Below are 20217 nucleotides of genomic sequence, written 5' to 3'. Positions count from 1 at the left end.
CGGGAAATTGATCTGTTCGCCATGCGTGCAAAAACAGGTATTAAGCAAATATGACACCCTGGACTGTGGTTCGATACATCATCACCTTAAGTCAAATTTACTGTAAAGATACGACCCCTCGAACTGAACAAAATAGGGTTCTTGTTACTACCATGACCACAGACATGAGCATTGGTTGATCGTAGATATTTTCACCTGTTTACCATCTTAGCCTTAGCAGCACAGAGGGGACGATGGAGGGTTTGCAGAAAACTCTCCCGGCATCGTGGTACTGCTCGAAACCCATCTACGAGCTTGAGCGACAGTCTGTGTTCTTGCCGGTATATTAACCCCCCCACCCCCCTTCAAAGACCCCTTCAAAGATACCACCCTTGGAAATGCCCTTTTCTTACATACTCTCTTGGCATAGGCATGGCATCTACTGGGTCCCGTCACCCGGTACGCCGACGAAAGAAAAGTCCAGTACGAGCTCGCGGGCGTCCACTTCGTCGTGGAGCGCCTCGACGACGAGAACAAGGATCGAAGCTTCCGGGTGACAGACCTGGCCAGCGTGAGTGTACAACTGACTGACTCCAAGAGAGAGAGAGAGAGCCAAAGTCACTGGAATAACACTGACGCTGCTTGATGTAGGACCAGGCGCTCCCTCATAAGCTGACCCGCACGGGACTCCTGTTTGTGGCCCTCTCGCAGGATGTCCCCAGTTTCGAAGACTACTATCCGGGATTGGAGGCTCTGACGGATCGGTTCGATTTCACCGAGCTGCCGTTCCGGAGGACCCTTTCGTATAAGGGGCGCTTCAACTGGAAGACCATGTGAGTTTTGGTTACTGTTTTTATGTCCGTTAACAAAAGTGACGCTCTTCCTAACCATCCAAACAGGGTGGACGGTTACCAGGAGTGCCTGCACTGCCAGTACACCCACCGCGCCTTCTCGGCCCTATACCCGCCCGAGCCCTACGCCGTGCAGAACCACGGCCACTACAGCCGGCACCTCGCCGACCCCGCGAAGCCGCTCGACGACGGCCTCTTCCTGTACTTCTTCCCCTGCTGCACGCTTAACCGGTACGGCGGCGGCATGACCTCGTTCCGCGTGTGCCCCAGCCCGGAAGGGGATGGTCCGGAAGTGACGCGCATGGAATTCGATTACTACAACTCGAGCGACGGCGAGGCGTTCGAGGACTACTTCAAGTTTGTGAGGAGAGTGGCGATGGAGGATTACGAGCTCTGCGAGACGGTGCAGGGGAATTTGGCGAAGGGCGTTTATTCGCGGGGGGTGCTGAATCCGGACAAGGAGAATGGGGTTGCGCATTATCAGGGGCTGGTTCGGGATCGGGTGGTCGGGGAGTTTAGGAAGCGGCAGAAGCAGCAGCAGAATCAAGAAAAGACGGTTGCCGATGTTGATGGGAAGGCAGATGCAAAAAGGGATCTGGTATTGTCGTCCTCCCGTGTTGTTGGTGGTTCTGTATTGGTCTGATTTCATGTGTCTAGTCAGGGTATGGGGCAACTATACATACCCAATGGAGAACAAACGCCAGTTTACTGGTTAAGTCTCGAAATAAACTATGTACATTTGATTTTTGATGTGTTTGCTGATACATGGCCCCTACTTTTGCCCTCTCCTATCGAATTAAAAAACGAGGAAAAAAAAAGAGAAAAGAAAAAGCACTTTCAAAAATCCCATGATAGTGGAAAAATTGTGAGACTCTATTCTCAAAATAAATCACTTAGACTCTGTCGTCGTAATGCTTAGTCGATTCAGGATGATCTCGCGGGTTGACCCCGACAGAACGCTCCCGTTCTCGGTATCGAGACTCCAATGGTGACCGCCCTCGTTCGGAGCGGGACCGCCAGCCGCTGGCATACCGAAAGTCTGGGCACTTGCCGGCCGGCTGCCGGGTGGATAGTGGTGGCTATCGATGGGGGTGGTAGGTCCAGACTGGGGAGTTCGATAGCCCGGTGGTGGCCGGATGACGACCCGGAACCCCGTGTCGTCATCTTTGAGGTTCGGCTCGTCCTCCGCAAGATGACCACCACTGGCGGCAACAGATCCGTGTAGACTGCTTTCTGGAGGCTTCTCCAGTGCGGGTGGTAAGCGAGACATCGGCGGTCGTGCTTGGGTGCGCCGAGCACGCTCCCGGGCTACGTGCTTGCACCGCTGCAGGATGGCGCAGCGGATCGCGATGGCGAGCAGCAAGAGGAAGACGACGACGGAGATGACGACCGCGACAATGATAGTTATCTCATCTGGTGAGAGACCACTGTCGCGGTTGCTGTTGGGTAGGCTTATAGATTGTTCGGTGGGGGTTGTTTGCGATCTCTCTAGTCTTGACGACCATGGTGCTGCTGCTTATAGTTGGGCGGTAGCGGATGAGGGTAACCTTGATGTGGTTGCTGCAGCCGCCGCAGCCGCCTCCGCGAGAATGGCGAGGCCTGACGGGTCTGTTATGATTCGGAGCCACGAGTGAGATGACATGGTAATTGGACCTTGTGTGGGAGTTGACGTTACGTCCGGGCTTGACAAAACTGATGTGCCTGCTGTGAGTGTCGGCGCGGGAGGCAATGCGGACATATGGACACTTTTTGTGATCTTCGGACTTGTGGTAGTCAGGCCCGAAGTTGAGTAGGCGACTTCGTCGTCCTCTTGGGCGATCACCTTGACAGACACACCCCCCTTGTGGATAGCCGGCTCTGTTGGCGCTGTCTGTCCCATTGTAGCCACGCTTCAGTGTCGTAACGGGCCACCAGATCATATCAGACGACGGTCTTGCAACGAAAGGCATCCTGATACGACGACAATCGTCATCCTACCTGCGCGTGAGCCCGGGGAAAGGCAGAGGGTGCTCCCATGGCCGAGAACGGGGCTCGCTGCCAGATAAATACCTTCACATCTCACATGTGGCAAAATGGGCTGGATCATGCCCGCTTTGACATTCAGAACCGACAGTGATGGCCTTTATCCGTAGAATAGGCCGGGCTGCAAATGCTTGTGCGTAGGTGTCGACGACAGGCTCGACATGTGGCTGACCTCCAATTATATCTCGCCAAGGATGCGTTGACGGAAAAGCGTCCGCCCCCTTGGCAGGGCCCGAGGTGGTCGAGGACGGGTAAATATATTGAGGGGCATCAACGAATCAACAACACTCTCCGCACGGGACATGGGGGAAAGACCCCTGCCGCTCTGCAGATGGTTTCTAGACTGTGCAGGAAGGAGCTTGGGGTATTGGTTTATTTGATGCAGGGGAGTCTTCGAAGCGAGCCCGGGGGGGACGTCCTCGTGCGGTATTCTACCTCAACAAGTCCCCGTATGGCTGCAAGAAGTATTTTGTAAAGATGCGATGGGGAAATACTGCTGCTGCCGGTAGCTGGTAGCTTGGGTCCCGTGAACTGGGTTACCTCACTCTCGAGGATTACAATAGCATGCCGAATGCTTCCGTATGAAATTAATCATACAGCATAATGGCCGTCAAATCCCAGCCAATTTTAAGGCGCAAAGCATTGCTATGCCAAACCGCACCTTCCGGGAGACCGCAGTTCAATGTACACCAGACCTAAAATCCAAAGAATCGTTACTTGGGCAGGTGCAAGCAGTTTGAAGTAAGATGCAACCCCTACTGGCTGCCCCCCCTTCACTGACCCCCCTAAAATAGATGTAAAAATCAATAACAACAGCAATAGATAGGTCAATTAAGCAACACACACTGCATTTTAAGGTCTGTTTCGGCTCGTGCGCACTATAATAGAGTCACCCTCACTACTAGCTCGATTTGTATTAATTTCTATTACTTTACCGGCGCCCCTTTTCGGCTTTTTCCTTGGCCGACCTTTCCGAACATTCTTTTAAACCTCCTTAATATTTAATATGTAAATAAAGCTTTTATTAGGGTTCTCGTTGACCTTTCTTTTCTTTTAAACTCTTGTTTTCTTTAGATCTACCTTTAGACCGGTTTTTTCTTGCTTTAACCGGCCGATCCGGGCCGTTAAATTATTAACACTCTTGCCGAGCTTCGTCTATAACTGCCTCTTAGTGGTATTAAAGTGTGTCACCTCTTTACTAAGTACCGTTATCGCTAAATCTTTAACTTGCCGGCTGATTTTAAATGTTACTACTTGCCCTAGCCCTTTTTAAGTAGGCCGGCGTATATCCTCGGCCTTATTAGCGTTATCGATAGCTCGAAATATAGTAGCTTTTTTAAACTTATTATTTATCGGTTTATTTATATTAATTAACTAGAGCCTTAATATTAATTAATTATTAATAATAGTGCTAAGGGTAAAAATAACCTTTTAAGCTTTATTTTAAGCGCGAAAGAAGTTTCTCTTTTTAACGTAGCTATTATTAGTAATAGTGTACACTAAATCGAGCTCTTTTCGAAACCTCTTTTTTAGCACCTTAAAATAATTAATATTTAAAGGCTAGAGAATATAGCTACTATGTAGTGGTAGATAAAAGAGTTAAACCTTAGCTTTTAAGGCCGTTAATATAAAGTCCTCGTTAATGTAATTACCGTGGCCGTTTAAAATTAGTAACCTTTATTATTCGGGGTTATTAGGCTAAGTAAAGGGGATAAACATTTTTTTAACCACTTTAAAGTAATAGGGTTAAAAGTTTACCCTTTAAAGGAAGCTTTAAAAGCCTAGCCTTTATAAGGGCAGTTAACCTTATCGTTATCTTAAGGGAACTATTATTACTATACTAATTAGCCTTTAAAGATAACTAAAAAAGGTAGAAACTCTCTGAGAATACTAATGCACTTTAAGATAGTTATTTATTCGCGGTTAGCGGCGTTATTACGTATTAACGATTTATAGGCGGCAGGTTTAATTATTATAATACCTTCCCCTATTATTATCGCAGTTTTTATTTTATCGGCGTTAAATTTAAATTGAGGGGGTATACTATTAATAATAATAATATTAAGCCGATTAAAAAACTTTCGTATAGCCCCGTTTAATATATATGCGAAACGCCGGAAATTTATCGTTTTAGCACGTATAGTCTTAAGGGCCGGATAACGTTTTAAAAAACGGTGCACCCATTATTTATCGATGAGGTGATTAACCTCTTTTACAAGGAGGATGCGCTAAGCGTATATACGAAACAGCCGGTGCGTTAGTGCGTAGCCTAGGCTAGCCTAGAAAAGGGCCTATTTAGCCAAAAAGGTCTCTTCGGCAGGGGTAAATAACTGTAGAGCCTTATACTTCTCTTTTTTACTAAAGTTCTCCTTAATTCGGTTACGAAGGGTTCCCCTGTTGACGTTGTGGTTTTTGGCCGCACGGTTAATGCTTTCGCCGGCCAGTACGGCCTGGACCGCCTGCGCAATGCGAGCTTCTTTGGTTATGTTAGTAGTGGTAAAAAGAGGAAAAAAAGAGGAAGAGATTGATCTACTTTAATTGGGAGACGAGTGAGATTTGACCCCTTTATATACTGTTGTTATTGCTCAGGGGCTCTAGAATCATCTGAAATCAGGAGGGGTTAATTAGAGGGGGGGCAGCCAGTAGGGGTTGCATCTTAGTACAAATCCGTGGTACCGCACCTGACCCATCACCACCAGGCAACAACAACAAGTTGCAACAGTTTACCTCGCACCAGAGACCAACCACCCCCCAGCTTCTTTGCATCCCATGTGTTGTGCTTGTTTGGTGCGATAATCTCCCTCGCCTGAGCGTCATCGTCATCATGGAGGAGACTGAGATCCTCCACGAGATCGATCCCAATGGCGACGTCGAGCTGATCTTGCGAAACCCAAATGCACCATTCGCAGTGTGGGATGAAAACACACCTGCCCTTAAGTCCTTCAACAAGTCGGCAGCTTCTGATGAGACGAAGCGAAAGTATGACACAGCTTTTGGCGGAGGTCAATCCTTCTTCGATTCCGTCGATCCGGGTAAACCTACCCAGCCTCTTCCTCGATGCCCTTCGGCCCAATCCACCGCCACTGATGTGCCTGCCCAACCATGTCAGGGCGAGCCTGCAGTCGACAAAAAAGATGAACAGGAGAGAACGGTCCGCTTCCGCCTGTCATCCAAGCACTTGGAAATGGCTTCAACTTTCTTCAAGGACATCCTCACCCACCGCGACCCCGAGGAAGAAGGCAATGTTATCACCATCGAGACAACCAGCTGGGATACGGATGCAATGCTGGTCCTCATGAACATCATACACGGCCGTCACCGGAATGTCCCCAGAAGACTTGACTTGGAGAAGATTGCACAGATTGCTGTAATCGTCGACTATTTTCGATACCACGAAGTAGTCGACGCCTTCGAATATACGTGGATCAATGAGCAGAGACGCTATATGCCAACGATGTATTGCCGAGACCTCGTTCTATGGCTTGCCATCAGCTATAATTCCATCGCCCCAAGTTATTCATGGTTGTGACTATGCTTGCTATGAAGAGCAGCAAAGGGCCTATCCCGACTTTGAAACTGCCTATACCAAGCACGTAGTTGGTAAGCAGTAGCAAGGACTTTACGGCGAGAACATGACGATTAATCAACCAACCAGATACCATCGACCAGCGAAGACAAGACGCGTTGGATCAAATCATCACTCGACTCCACGGACTTACGATCTACTTCGACAAAGTCCGAAAGAAGTGCTCGTTCGAATGCTCATCGATGCTCTTTGGCGCCCTTACCAGGCAGTTGCAGTCAAACGGACTTATCAACCCATTGCCCGTTCGTCCATTCTCTGGTTACAGTATCTCTGAGGTAGTGGCAACCGCGCGACGCTTTAACTGCCCAATATGGACCACACGCGATGCGTTCGGGGGTGTTACTGAGTCGGACCACAACTGCAAACTTCATTCATTCGTTAATGCAGCAATCAAGGGTATCGAAGAGGGAGTTGAGGGGGCGAGGTTGTGATGGATAAGAGAAAGCATTCTAACTAGCATAGATTTCTTAGACTCCTCCGGCATATTGAGGATTAAACGGTGACACTGGCGTTTTCATAGATGCTAATAAACCTGCTGTGTTATTATAAGTGCCGCGAACGCATGTGAATAGCTGACGGAGAGGGATGGCCGGGCATGTTGTGCAACCCTGCTCTGATGTATGATTCAGCCAATCGTCCAGCAAGATGCTCAGAAGGATATGCATGGTCCCCTCACTTACCACATACCCAGCTTCTCGATGCTACACTCCTTCACGTTATGTGATATAGGCCGCATGGATCTTCAATTAGACTGGGCGTTCATCGTTAAAAACTGGACGAACTGCGCGGCTGGTCAAAGTCTCCTGAATTGCCACGAGTTGTTGACAACGTCCTTGAAGCTCGATGTCTTGCGCGGAAAGGAAGCGGTAGTGGGAACCGCCCAATCCACCCCGGGGACGCGTCCCACTGCGCTGAGGATGGGGATTGGGGATGATCGTCGCGGCCCGCCTCGGTACCACCTCCGATTGTTACTCAAGTTCACGATGGAGCCGTTGGTGTGAGCTTTGGGGATGGGGAGGGGCAGAGCGGGGGGGTTGCTGTTGCATGTACTTCTTTCTTCTGCGAAATATTCATTTGGTGATAATTGGCTTATCCCGCATTAGAGCATACCAGAGATTGACGCTGTAACTCTACGACTGTGTACATTTTTGGCCACTCCATTGCGTACGGATTGATCGGTAAGAAGGGGATCATCAAGGTTGACGGGTAGTACAAGTAGGGCTGAGGCATCACCCACATTGTCAAGATGCCCGTCTAAGGGACCGGCCAAGTCGGAGATGAATAGTGAAGACGTTCCGTTAGCTTGCGCCCCATTGAAGGGGCAATTGCTTTCTTCTATCCCGGGGCGCTGAGAGACCTACATAAATCAGGGGCATCACTTTGGGGCACACTAGAAACCAGATATATAGGATACGGGGCAAGCATGCCACGAGTGATTCATGCTTTTTGAGGTCAGACTTTGTTGTCAAGCAGGACTACCATGGAAAAACCGGAGAACAGGCCAGCCACCCATCGCGAACAACTGAGGAAAAGGGCCTCTAGTAAGGGTTTTGCATCAAGCACTTGGCAACGGGACGAGAGATGCCCATTGCAAGGAACTGGCGGTGGTTTGCTTATGCGCATTTCATGCTGGCCTCGTACCACCTGCAAATGCTGTGTTTCCCAGTCCAAGGATTGCTAAGACTCGTACATGCGCATTGGACCATAGGATCTTCATGTGGAAAATGGCGGTGGATGTTGTCTAAGACTCAATGCGGGACACGCTGGGCTGTCCGGGGATGATCGGATAGCCCCCCACTTCCTTCTGATAGGGAGAGATTGTTACATCATGCACGCTAACCTAAAGGCTAAAGGTTACTGGGCGCCTTATCAGTTTATCAACAACACAGGCGCTGTATCAGGACGGGCAGCGCCTTAACTTCCTACTAAATCGAGCCGGTTCGTCAGCTAACCCGCTGGAAATCACCGCCACCACTTATCCACCCAACCACCCATCCCGTCACAAAACTTCTTGATTCTTTGGATGCTCCTTGTCCATTGGGTCTATGTTGACTTTACACCATATCCTAGGCACTGTCTGAACAATGTCGGCAGACGATCAACAGTTTTTGGACGTCGTAAGTGCATCTCACCCTCATACCCAGCAAGCAAGTTGTGGAGAAAGAGAAAGCCGTTCCACTGACGAATATCGGCCCAATTTCTAGCTTTCGTCGCTACCAAACCACATCAGGAAATACTCCGGTGAGGTAGCCGAGTATGTCGACAAAGGCGTCGACAAGGCCGCCGACGTAGTCAGAGAGACCCTCTCTACCGCAGAATGGATACCCGAATACTTGCGCCCCAAGGCCCCGGTCCGGGCGCCGCCCCCGATCGAGGTCGTCCACATGTCCACCATCGAGCGCATGCAGGACTGGGTCGTGCGGCACAAGATCCTCACTGGAGTCATGGTCTTTACTGTGGGCTATGTGACGTATAAGGCCGTCCGGAGAACGAAACACATGCGCAAGTCCCGTCGCGCGAAACGGGCTCGCAACGGTGGGCGCTTGGAGGTGGTCGTGATCGCGGGCTCGCCGTCGCTGCCTCTGACCAAGTCACTATCCCTCGACCTCGAGCGCAGGGGCTTCATCGTCTACATTGTGTGCAGCACCATCGAAGATGAGCTCATGGTCCAGCACCTGTCGCGGCCCGATATCAAGCCACTCAACATTGATATCACCGACGTAAGTCACCTTCTCTGCCCTCTAATTCCGAGGCCGCAACGCGCAACAATCACCATGAGGAGCAAATCAATTGACGGAAATAATGTGATATAGCCACCGAGCGCCGGCGCCTCTATCGAACGCTTCGCAACATACTTGCAAACGCCACACTCGGCTGTTCCCCGAACGAAAGCGAACTACCTGACGTTGAAGTCCGTCATCCTCATACCTTCGCTCAACTACCAAACATCGCCGATCGCCACCATTCCCCCATCTTCCTTCGCGGACCTCTTCAACACGCACCTGCTGCATCCCATCCTGACGATCCAGTCCTTCCTGCCGCTCCTGACGTCGCGCCTGACGCCCTCCGGTAGCGAAAAGGAGGCAGCTGCCGCAGCGGCGGCGGCGGCGGCGTCTAATAGCAAGAAGGATTCGACAACCGACAACGGCCCAACCACGCCCAAGGTGCTGGTCTTCACGCCGTCCATCATCTCCTCCATCAACCCGCCGTTCCACGCGCCCGAGGCGACGGTTTGCTCAGCGCTCTCGGCCTTTACTGAGGTCTTGACCGGCGAGCTGCGGCCGCTCGCCATTCCCGTGACACACATTCAGCTGGGCTCGTTCGACCTTGCCGGGTTCGTGCCGCAGACGGCAACGACAAGTGTGGGCGCCACGGGCTCAGGGACTGTCCGACACCACGCGCACCACGCCGGTCTGCTGCCACCCTCGGCTGAGACCCTGACGTGGCCGGAGTCGGCGCGCCATGCGTACGGCAAGAACTTCATGTCGCAGTCGTCATCAGCCATCTCAGCGGGCCGGATCCGCGGCCTGCGGGGTAGTTCGCTGCGGGAGCTGCACAACGCCGTGTTTGACGTGATCGACGGATCTGACCAGCGGCCCCTGGTGCGCGTCGGTCTCGGCGCGGGCCTGTACGGCTTCGTGGGCCGCTGGGTGCCCAAGGGGCTGGTTGCCTGGATGATGGGCATCCGCAAAGTCGACGAGCTCAGTATGTGGGGCAACGGCTCGTACACCACGGGCGAGAGCCGCAGCAGCGAGACGGACGGCGAGGATGGCGGGAGCTCCAGCGGCGGTAGCGAGAACGGCGAGGGGAGCGAGTTCATTGCGGTGGGACATGACCACGACGGCGCCAGCAATGTGTGGAAAGACTAAAGTGGATGGGTAGGTAGATATAATCAGCCACATCATGACGACTAACAAAGAAGAAGAAAAGGATACAAGAAGATGAAATGTATATATGATGGAAAGGGGGCGGCGGATTACTACGAAACGTTTACGATACTCCCTTCAATATCCGATCTTGGAGGAAGAAGGATTCACGACTCTACCATGATGAAATACCAAATAAATATTTGCCTTTTGACTATCTTGAAGCCCGCTGCAGTTGCTTATATCTACTGCAACTTATGATTATACCCGTGACAGTGATGGGCCATTGAGGAGTTCCCACATGGTAGGCTGCTGGCTGGGCAATACTATTCCGTCAAGGCACCTGACACGGATCGTAGTTCAAGACGGTGTCTATCCATGGCCAAGTATCTAGGGCTTTCCCGATCACTCATAAGTGGCGAAGATGGGCAAAAAACAGCCCGCCTGGTTGATATAGAAGACCCCAGCAGCACCTCCTGGCACCATATCCGGATTCCGACATCTACTGGTCAAGCTACTCGATCGTGGACGTTACCTAATCCGAGTCACTATCCATAGAGCAAACACGGAACGAAAACGAATAGCACACTGGCGTTAGAGACGAGGCGTCGACATCCATGCTGCCCATTTGCTTCTGCCAGATCCGCACTCTGGACTCGATAATGGATTTGCGCTCGCTGTTGTGCTCTTCCGGGGTGGTCAAGGTAGAGGGCTCGCTATAAAGTATCATCTGCATGCCGGCCATTGATCACCATGGACAAACTTGAAACCAACGCGGTTACCATATTGGCTGGATATCATATTATTTCACCCTATTCCATATTGGCCCATCTATCCAGGCCGGGTCGCGGAATAAACATCTGTTGCTCTTAATAGACAAGTTTATCGCAACCATAGACCACCACGACCATTCCACTGTCCCAACTATACCGGAACTAGTGATGCCCTCTGCCTCTGCCAAACCGTTTATCTCCCCTTCCACGCCATCCTCCACGGCCTCCACGACCTCCACGGAAGCCCCGATCGCCGCCCTTGTCGTCGCGATCCCTCCAGCCACCGCCACCGCCGCCACCACCACCATCACGGCCACCACCGTCGTCACCGCCGTAATCTTCGTAGCGTTGGCGCGCGGCTGCCTGTTGTTGCTGGAGCAGCTCCTCCTCTGTTTTCTCCGTCTTGGGCTGCGGCTTCTCGAGGTTCTTCTCCCAGCGCGCGTGGGCGCCCTCCTTGCAGTTCTTGCCGTCGGGGCAGAAGCCAGCCATGTAGTAGGGGCACAGCTGGCGGCGCACGTGTTTCTTGGCGCAGGTCGGGCCGAGGGGGCAGAAGCCGCGGTCGTAGTGGGGGCAGGGCGGCAGCTTGGACTGGGGGTCGATGTGCAGGTAGAGGCACTCGTCGCCGTTGGAGCAGTAGCCGTTGCGGACGAAGAAGTTGCACTCGGGCATCTTTCGGAGGTTGTACTCGTGGAGGAACTCGCAGGACTCGCCCTTCTTGCAGAGGGCGCGCAGCCAGTGCTTGCAGACGAGCGAGTTGTAAGAGGCGTTGTTGGCGGCCGAGGCTGAAGGGGTGACGTGCCGGTCCGGGCAGTCGGTGCCCGAGGGGCAGTGACCCGCCAGAAAGGCCTTACAGATCGGGCGGTTCGGGGCCAGGCCGTGGCCGTACGTCTTGCGCAGGAAGGGCGTGAAGCTGAAGGTGTACTGGGGGCCCTTGTGGTCGAGGATCTGCTGCGCCAGCTCCGAGGGCGTGGGCTGCGCTGTCCGCGCGACGCTGGTCGCCGCCATCTTTGTTGTGGTGGGACGCGCGCAAATGAGAGAGGCGACAAGTTGGCGAGGAGATTCAGATGTTGAATGTGAATATCCGGTTGTTGCAAAACAATGTGCGTATGGTGTTATCTGATGTGGTGGGTGTTGTTGATGGAATGCGCGAGAGCTTCAGCATCGACTTTCAATCCAATTCTCTACGTCAAGTCGAGCTTCGCGTGCAGTAATTCATCCCGGCTACGATTATGCTTGGAGCGGGTTATCTGGAGTTCCCAGCTTGATATGCATTTAACCGACCTGAACTTCTGCTTGTCCCACCTACCCGCTTTCTAGAACACCAAATCTGGGGTAGGAGCTCCCTGAAGACCCACACGTCATGGCAAGTACCGACTTACATGCACCACGCAGTCTGGTTCTTGCCTAGACGCAATCTCTCGCCAACAGTTGCTAGGTGGCAATGGAAGATTGGTAGTGTTAGGAAGGAAGGCAGAAGGGGAAGTTACCTAACGGTAGAATACACAGCGGGAGATAGAAGGTGAGCACATACTGGCAAAAGAATGGTATAGAATTCCATAGCTCCAAACCATGCAGGTGTTATCCGTACTTGCACCTCTTTTCGTGTTACCCAAGGTCCACTGCAGCTCTTGCATGTTCAATTTAGGCAATAGTAACAGTAACACCGAGCGGTTCACCATTGGACCATACGACTAGATGCAATGCCCGGATGTTTTCCATGATCGTGTCTGCAGTTATCTCGATCAATTGTCGCGTGTATTCTGGCGAGAATGAGTGCGAATTATGGACTATTGACAACATGAATGATCCTTCCAACGCCCCCGTGCCGAACAGCTGGTCCAATTGAACCTCCCAACTCCGACACCCTAGACCCCGCAAAGCGGGCAAGCTCCCCAACAACACCTCTTTCCCGTCTTGTCTGGTTGAACTGCATGTTCCTACTTAAGGTATGCACGAGCATGAATCATTGATGTCACACCTAACGTACATAACCAGTGCAACTTGCAGGGTTACCTCTCGCGTACGCTCGAATCTTGTCCCGGGCCATCGTCACATCAATACCTGCTCCCCCGAGTCCTGACTCCCCCACACTTTCAAGCTTGGAATGAGGAGAACCGCCGAAGAAGCCCCCGTTCAACCCCATACTGTACTGACGTTGAAGTGACCCTTCTCCGCACCTGCTCATTTACTCCAATGCTGTCCAATGCCTTCCAAGGTGCCTGGCCGAGAGTTTCGACGAGCGCACGTTGAGAGGCAGCTGCCGACTGCAGCCTACCGTTCTAGCTAGACCACCTGACCTATGGCGAAAACGATTCTGTCCAAAACGGGCGAGGTGAATTCCACAGTATCAATCTCTTCTCACCTCTGCCTGCCGTGTCACGACCGCATGTTCCTACGCCGCTGACTGCGAAGCTACCTTCCCTGTATTGTCTTGCAGTATTGTGCTATAGTATACCCTAGCTAGCATTTCTTCCGTACCCGCTTTATATGCATATGCGCTCCTTCCCAGGCCAGGTGGTTGATGAACGCAAAATCTGATCATGGGAGGCTTCGATTATATAAACCCGGCCTCCTGGGTAGCCGCCCAAGACGACCATTATGGCATCCTCGCGTCTGCCACCAAGGCCCTCCTAACTATCGACCGTTCAACGTCTAGCTTCCACATCTGGTCATTGGGTTTGGACCCTACCGCGTATTTAATCCTGGTTGTTAGCACACTATCCCCCCTTGTCCTGGCAACTCGCTTTCTGTACAAACGCTACCGTCGGAACGACAGCATGGCTCGGCCACTGATGATCTTCTTGGCCGTCTACGTCCTTGGCCTCGTCTCTCTCATTGCCTCTCAGGCGCCGACCTCAACCACGTCCAGCGTCGACACAACTTTCACGGTCCCTGCGGACGCCGATGAGGGCAAGAACATCATCCCCAACGTTAAGGACCCCGAGGCTGTTGATCCTCAGGTCGTCTGCCCCGGCTACAATGCCTCCAATGTCGTCCAGACCACCGATGGCCTGACTGCTGATCTCACCCTGGCTGGCAAGCCCTGCAATCTCTACGGTAATGACATCGAGTCTCTCGTTCTCACTGTCGACTATCAGGCCGTGGACCGACTCCATGTCGGGATTCAGCCAAAGTATATTGGCGCTGAGAACTATACTTGGTTCATCCTGCCTGAGGAGCTCATTCCGAAACCCGCGGCTGCCACTGAGCCCAAGGGTACAGACAGTGACCTCATCTTCCAATGGAGTAACGAGCCGACCTTCAACTTCAACATCACTCGAAGGTCCATTGGTGATGTTCTCTTCACCACGACAGGAACTCAGCTAGTCTACGCCGACCAGTTCATCGAGTTCGTGACACGCCTGCCAGAGAACTACAACCTGTATGGACTCGGAGAGGTGATCCATGGGCTCAAGCTCAACAACAACCTTACGAGTAAGTTATATATGTGCTCACTGAGTTCGACATGAGGCTAAACTCTACCAGGAACCCTCTATGCTGCGGACGTGGGTGATAACATTGATGCAAACATATATGGGCACCATCCTATCTACTACGACACCCGGTACTTTGAGGTGGACAAGACATCGGGCAACTTGACCTATGCTCCCAATGCCACCGACAAGACAGCTACCTACAAGTCGTACACTCACGGTGTCTTCCAGAGAAATGCCCATGGTCAAGAGGTCCTTCTGCAAGAACAGGGGCTCACGTGGCGAGCGCTAGGAGGCAGTATTGGTGAGCAGGTATTCCTCAACTAGCTCAAGATCTTCGCATGCTAATTATCCCCCGCAAGACCTCTACTTCTACGAGGGACCAACCCAAGATGCGGTCAGCAAGTCGTACCAAAAGAGTGCCGTTGGGCTGCCTGCGATGCAGCAGTTCTGGACGTTTGGCTACCACCAATGCCGCTGGGGTTACGGAAACTGGACTCACCTCCAAAACGTGGTTGATGACTTCAAAAAGTTTGACATCCCGCTTGAGACGATTTGGAGTAAGTCCAACTCCAAGCTTGCTCGATCGGCCAGTCGCATACTTACTGACTGATTCTTCTCGCAGCCGACATTGACTACATGAACCAATACCGAGACTTCGATAATGATCCCGTGAACTTCCCCTACGATGGTGGCGCTGAGTTCTTGTCCAAATTGCATGAGAACAAGCAGCATTACATCCCTATCGTGGATGCGGCTATCTATGCACCCAACCCTGATAATGCAAGCGACGCGTATCCCATCTATGACCGTGGCATGGTAGAGGACGCTTTCCTGCTGAATCCAGATGGTCAGTTGATGCGAAGTCTTACCCTGTGAATGTGTACTAACTCATATATACAGGCTCAATCTATTATGGTGCAGTGTGGCCTGGCTATACCGTATTCCCCGATTGGATTGGTGCGTTATTCAAGTAAGTACTCTGGAGAATGTGTGCGGCATACAAGTCTACTAGACGAGGTTATCGGGTTGCATGACTTGTTGAGACTATCTGGACTGATCCTAAACATTGGCGTACTTTTACTGACACATTCTCCGCAGTGGTACCGGTACTAATCGCTGGTGGACCTCTGAGATTAAGGGCTACTTCGAGAAGATCGCTTTCGATGGTATCTGGATAGGTAAGCAGAAGTGATGGAATTCTCTCCGAGAGGTCCGAAATAGCTCTTACTGATACCGCATGCCATAGATATGAACGAAGTTTCTAGCTTCTGCGTCGGCAGTTGCGGCAGTGGGAACTTGACTCTGAACCCTGTTCACCCACCGTTCCAATTGCCCGGCGAGGCTGGCAACGAGGTCCTCACCTACCCCGAGGGCTTCAACAAGACTAACGCTACTGAGGCTTCGTCGGCCTCCTCGCGACTTTCGGCTATCCGGACACCAACATCGACAGCAGAGACTACGACGACCACCTCCTATTTCCGAACCACGCCCACGCCAGGGTCTCGTGATATCAACTGGCCACCATACGCGATCAACAACAATGCGGGCGACCTCGCGGTGCATGCTGTCAGCCCGAACGCGACTCACCACGGCGGGACGCTGGAGTACGACTTCCACAGCCTTTACGGACATCAGATCCTCAATGCCACCTACCATGCTCTGTTAGAGGTCTTCCCATCAAAGCGACCCTTTATTATTGGACGCTCACAGTTTGCGGGATCTGGCAAGTTTGCAGGACATTGGGGGTAAGTAGCTTCCACCGAGTTCACGATTTCCTTCGTTCTGTCCAAGGTACATAAGCTGATACTGCTGTAGCGGAGACAACTACTCACTGTGGGCATTCATGTTCTTCTCGATCCCACAGGCGCTGGCGTACTCGCTGTTTGGCATTCCTATGTTCGGAGCAGACACATGCGGCTTCTCGGGCAACACCGATATGGAGCTCTGCTCACGCTGGATGCAGCTGTCGGCCTTCTTCCCCTTCTACCGGAACCACAATACGCTCGGGGCTAGTAGCCAGGAGCCCTACATCTGGTCCGCTGTTGCTGATGCCAGCCGCGCTGCCATGCGCATCCGCTACGCCCTGCTGCCTTACCTTTACACCACTTTCTATCTGAGCCACGCTACCGGCTCCACTACCATGCGCGCCCTGGCCTGGGACTTCCCCAACGAGCCCTGGCTAGCCGCCGCGGACCGTCAATTCCTTCTCGGCGGCGCGGTACTGGTCACCCCTTGCCTGGAGCAGGGTGCCACCACCGTCGATGGCGTGTTCCCTGGTGTAGGCCAGGGAACCGTTTGGTACGACTGGTACAACCAGACAGCCGTCAAGGGAGTCACCGCCGGTCAGAACGTGACAATCGACGCGCCGCTTGGCCACATCCCCGTCTACATCAAGGGCGGCAACGTCGTGCCGCTGCAAGAACCAGGCCTGACGACGGCTGCGGTGCGCGCCAGCCCCTGGAGCGTACTCGTCGGACTGGACGGCGAGGGTGCCGCGACGGGTGGGTTGTATCTGGACGATGGGGAGAGCTTGGTTCCTAATGCGACTACGTGGGTTGATGTGAGTAGACCAACCAGATCCCTTACTTACTCGACCTCGACTAACATGATTTCTTCTCTAGTTCTCGGCCACGGCGACAAGCCTCAAGGCATCCCCGTCGGGCAACTTCAGCGACCCTAACGCCCTGGCCAATGTGATTATCATGGGTCTGCAGCAGCCAGTCACTACAGTCGAGCTGAACGGCGCGGACATCGGCCAAGTATGGACCTTTGACGAGTCTTTGAACGTCCTTCGCGTTACGGGGTTGAACAATCTGACCGCGAAGGGGGCGTGGAACCAGGAGTGGACGTTGAGCTGGAAGTAAATGCCATGGCAGACAGGCAGACACTGGCGGAGGTGAAATGCCCGGCCACCTGTCAGATGATATTTTGGAAGGACTGTAGAATAATAAACTGCCCATGGAGGCCGAACTTGAAGTCAGATAATTTAAAATCAAAATAAGTACCAGCACAACATCACATCTGAGAACGAGTCGGAATTTGACGTTTGGAGCCAATATTTGCATTCGATGGTCTACAATATGTCCCAACTCTGTAAGGTACTGTTATCATTCTATCGCATTGAGAGGTTCGCTCAATGTCCTTCTCACTTCTTTCTTCTAGTTGAAAACTCATATTAAGCATCCGTGTCTCATCATGTAAACATTACAATTTCAGCCAAGTTCAGGTCATGAGGTAGCAGCTGTGCGCCTCGTATAGTAATCGTAGCAGGGCACGCGCGCAAAAGTCATGGCCCAGACTATTCCATGTGGTAGTCGTTGATAGGTAGATGCGTCAACATCAGCAGTGCACCCAACCATCCACACTCTCCTCCTCCACCATTCGGTATTTGCGCTGTTGCTGCTGCCGGCGACGATGCCGACGGCCCAGCCGGGCAGCATGGAAAAGACGGGTTCCCTAGTAGCGCTCGCCATCCTGTCGCTTGAGCTCGTCGCGGAAGGCGTTGTTGGAGCCGCCGGTGGCCGCGGGGTTCTGGAAGTTCATCTGGCGGTTCTCGGTCGGGGTGCCGGCCAGGCTACCCAGAGCATCGCTGTCGCGGCGGGGGCGGTTGGGGCGCTCGAGGGGCGGCAGGTTGTTGCCCTCCATCTGCTTGGCGTCCTCGTCGAGGTCGTGGTAGACGGCGGTGCCGTCCGAGGCGAGCTCGCGCTCCATGAGCTGGACGCGCTCGGCGGCGGCCTTCTTGTCGTCGGAGGCGCCCATGGCGCCCAGGCCGGCCATGCGGTTGCGGCGCGAGGACTTGCCGCCGTAGCCGTGGCGGCGGCCGCGGGACATGATGTTGCCGAGCTCGATGCGGCGGTGGCGGGCGTTCCAGACGCAGACGCCGAAGATGCAGAGGATGGCGAAGCCGAAGATGACGGGGAGGCCGATGTACAGGGCCGGGCCGGCGGGCGCGGGGGACGGGCTTGGGCTGGGGGATGGGGGCCTCGGAGAGCAGGATGGTGGGCCCGCGCAGGATGGAGGCGCCGTTGACGTCGCCGCCGGGCTTGAGGCTGCCGAGGGAGATGGAGAGGTTGAGGGCGTGCTGGCCCAGCAGGATCTTGCGGTCGGCGTACCAGGCCCAGTAGCCCCAGGAGGCGACGATGCCGTTGGACTCGAAGGCCTGGGTGGCGATGTCGCCGGTGCTCTGGTTGAGGTAGTCGCCCTGGATCTTGATGGTGGTGTTGGGGCTCGACTTGAACCAGGTCGGGTCCCAGGTGAAGTAGTACGTGTTGCCGGGGCGGTACTCGTTGACGTCCCAGGCCAGGGGCTGGCAGAAGGGCCCGCCCTTGGTGGCGACGTCTTGGGGCTTGCTGCACTTGAGGAAGGAGCCCGAGCCGTCGGTGCTGGTGGCCGTGGGCGCGGCGGGCACGCTGTTGGTGCGGGTGTAGCCGTGCACTTCGGAGAAGGAGGTGAAGACGGTCGCGGTCAGGTCGTTGGGCGGCGCGGAGACGAGGGTGGGGTGGCCGTCGACGGTGGTCGAGACGGGCGTCACGGTCGAGGGCTTGCCGTCGTCGCCGACGGTCACCCAGGGCTGCAGGTTCTTGGAGTCGGGAGCCGCGGGGGGCGTCGGTCTCGCGGGGGCGCATGTTGGGCAGGGCTGCTGCCGTGGAGGCGAGCAGGGCCACTGCGGCCGCGGAGTTGAAGTAGTGCATGGTATCGTTGTCGAGGTTGGTATTAGGTAGAGATCGGATCAAACGAGAGTATAGAAGGTTGATAGCTTGGTTCTGTTGCCCCGGACAGGTTTGAAACGATGGAATTCAATTGAGCTGAATCAATCGAGGTAAGAGACAGACGACCCGAGCTATCCAAATGAACGACTGGATTCTTCTTGAGATACCTGAACCGACTGGCACCGTCAATACTTAGAAAAGCTAGAAAGAAGGAATGGAAAGCAGAGGTGGACGTCAACATGACATAGCATGGCATTTGTTCGATAGTCGTACCTTATCGGCTGGTGCTGTTTGCGTGCCTAGTGTACTGTACCTCCGCTACCTCCCTGGCTCCCTGGCTCCTCTCCACGCTCTCCCCCTAACTCCCCTATTGATTGGCCTGTACCTGCGCTAGCACCGCTCATCCCCCCGACTTTCTGCCCCTGATCGGTGGCTTCTCACGCTTCTGGCCCCCCTCAAGCTCCCCAAAAGCCGCCTCCACTCGTAATTTGCGCTCGAGCTAGCGGACCTTTAGTTTTGTTTACCTTCCCGTTCAAAAGGAAGCAAACCGACCAGCCGACCGCTCACCGATGATGTCCATAACCAGCACCACGGCACTACCAGACTACGCGACGGCCGAAGCTTCCGGAAAATGCCTCACTCAGGAGAACTCATCCATTCGGCTGTCAGTGTGGTAGACAGTCTGAGCAGAATATGTGAAGTCATCGAGACTTTCGCTTGTTTGGTTCTACCGTACAAGCAGCGGCTTCGATCGCGTTGCTGCATTTCAGAAGTACCTACACGGTAAGGCCCGACTGGCCGACAAGCGAGTCCAAAACAGACTCGAGTCGGGGCACTAACTCGAGCCCGGCTCCAACCATTAAGGCCCGACTAGCTGCATCCAGCTCTCCCCACAGGCAGTCAGACTCCGTGACACCCCAGTCGATTTAGTGTCCGAATATTTTTCCAAACAAGGTCAAAGGCGGCTTCTCGAAGCTGACCTCGAAAACGTTGA

The 20217-nt window shown here is 53.4% G+C and overlaps 8 protein-coding genes across 8 annotated transcripts; 4 read left to right on the top strand and 4 right to left on the bottom strand.

Annotated features, from left to right (window-relative positions):
* Positions 1 to 233: 233 nt before the first annotated feature.
* Positions 234 to 1473, top strand: PG986_002610 (uncharacterized protein; the record flags this gene model as incomplete). The annotated part of the gene is made up of 4 exons (XM_066838832.1): positions 234 to 320; positions 410 to 550; positions 631 to 812; positions 879 to 1473. 4 exons carry the CDS (start codon positions 234 to 236, stop codon positions 1471 to 1473), a joined length of 1005 nt encoding a protein of 334 aa, XP_066703896.1.
* A 246-nt stretch (positions 1474 to 1719) lies between these two features.
* Positions 1720 to 2709, bottom strand: PG986_002609 (uncharacterized protein; the record flags this gene model as incomplete). Its single annotated transcript, XM_066838831.1, has 2 exons — positions 1720 to 2323; positions 2378 to 2709. The coding sequence occupies 2 exons, from the start codon at positions 2707 to 2709 to the stop codon at positions 1720 to 1722; spliced, it is 936 nt and encodes a 311-aa protein (XP_066703895.1).
* Positions 2710 to 5676: 2967 nt separating this feature from the next.
* PG986_002608 (uncharacterized protein) lies at positions 5677 to 6381 on the top strand (the record flags this gene model as incomplete). The annotated part of the gene is made up of 1 exon (XM_066838830.1): positions 5677 to 6381. The coding sequence occupies one exon, from the start codon at positions 5677 to 5679 to the stop codon at positions 6379 to 6381; it is 705 nt and encodes a 234-aa protein (XP_066703894.1).
* Positions 6382 to 8522: 2141 nt separating this feature from the next.
* Positions 8523 to 10307, top strand: PG986_002607 (uncharacterized protein; the record flags this gene model as incomplete). The annotated part of the gene is made up of 3 exons (XM_066838829.1): positions 8523 to 8555; positions 8643 to 9158; positions 9252 to 10307. 3 exons carry the CDS (start codon positions 8523 to 8525, stop codon positions 10305 to 10307), a joined length of 1605 nt encoding a protein of 534 aa, XP_066703893.1.
* A 532-nt stretch (positions 10308 to 10839) lies between these two features.
* PG986_002606 (uncharacterized protein) lies at positions 10840 to 11040 on the bottom strand (the record flags this gene model as incomplete). The annotated part of the gene is made up of 1 exon (XM_066838828.1): positions 10840 to 11040. The coding sequence occupies one exon, from the start codon at positions 11038 to 11040 to the stop codon at positions 10840 to 10842; it is 201 nt and encodes a 66-aa protein (XP_066703892.1).
* Positions 11041 to 11239: 199 nt separating this feature from the next.
* Positions 11240 to 12082, bottom strand: PG986_002605 (3' processing complex; the record flags this gene model as incomplete). The annotated part of the gene is made up of 1 exon (XM_066838827.1): positions 11240 to 12082. The coding sequence occupies one exon, from the start codon at positions 12080 to 12082 to the stop codon at positions 11240 to 11242; it is 843 nt and encodes a 280-aa protein (XP_066703891.1).
* Positions 12083 to 13617: 1535 nt separating this feature from the next.
* Positions 13618 to 17378, top strand: PG986_002604 (uncharacterized protein; the record flags this gene model as incomplete). The annotated part of the gene is made up of 9 exons (XM_066838826.1): positions 13618 to 14512; positions 14564 to 14815; positions 14874 to 15071; positions 15137 to 15361; positions 15415 to 15484; positions 15613 to 15692; positions 15761 to 16259; positions 16330 to 17074; positions 17136 to 17378. The coding sequence occupies 9 exons, from the start codon at positions 13618 to 13620 to the stop codon at positions 17376 to 17378; spliced, it is 3207 nt and encodes a 1068-aa protein (XP_066703890.1).
* Positions 17379 to 17970: 592 nt separating this feature from the next.
* On the bottom strand, positions 17971 to 19205 carry PG986_002603 (uncharacterized protein; the record flags this gene model as incomplete). Its single annotated transcript, XM_066838825.1, has 3 exons — positions 17971 to 18481; positions 18507 to 19153; positions 19179 to 19205. 3 exons carry the CDS (start codon positions 19203 to 19205, stop codon positions 17971 to 17973), a joined length of 1185 nt encoding a protein of 394 aa, XP_066703889.1.
* Positions 19206 to 20217: the final 1012 nt, after the last annotated feature.

This window comes from Apiospora aurea, assembly GCF_038362705.1.
Source record: "Apiospora aurea strain CBS 24483 chromosome Unknown utg000002l_segment0_segment0, whole genome shotgun sequence".
NCBI classification, from domain to species: Eukaryota; Fungi; Ascomycota; class Sordariomycetes; order Amphisphaeriales; family Apiosporaceae; genus Apiospora; species Apiospora aurea.
Note: the sequence above shows the minus strand (reverse complement) of the source record. Positions and strands in the feature narration are given on the sequence as shown.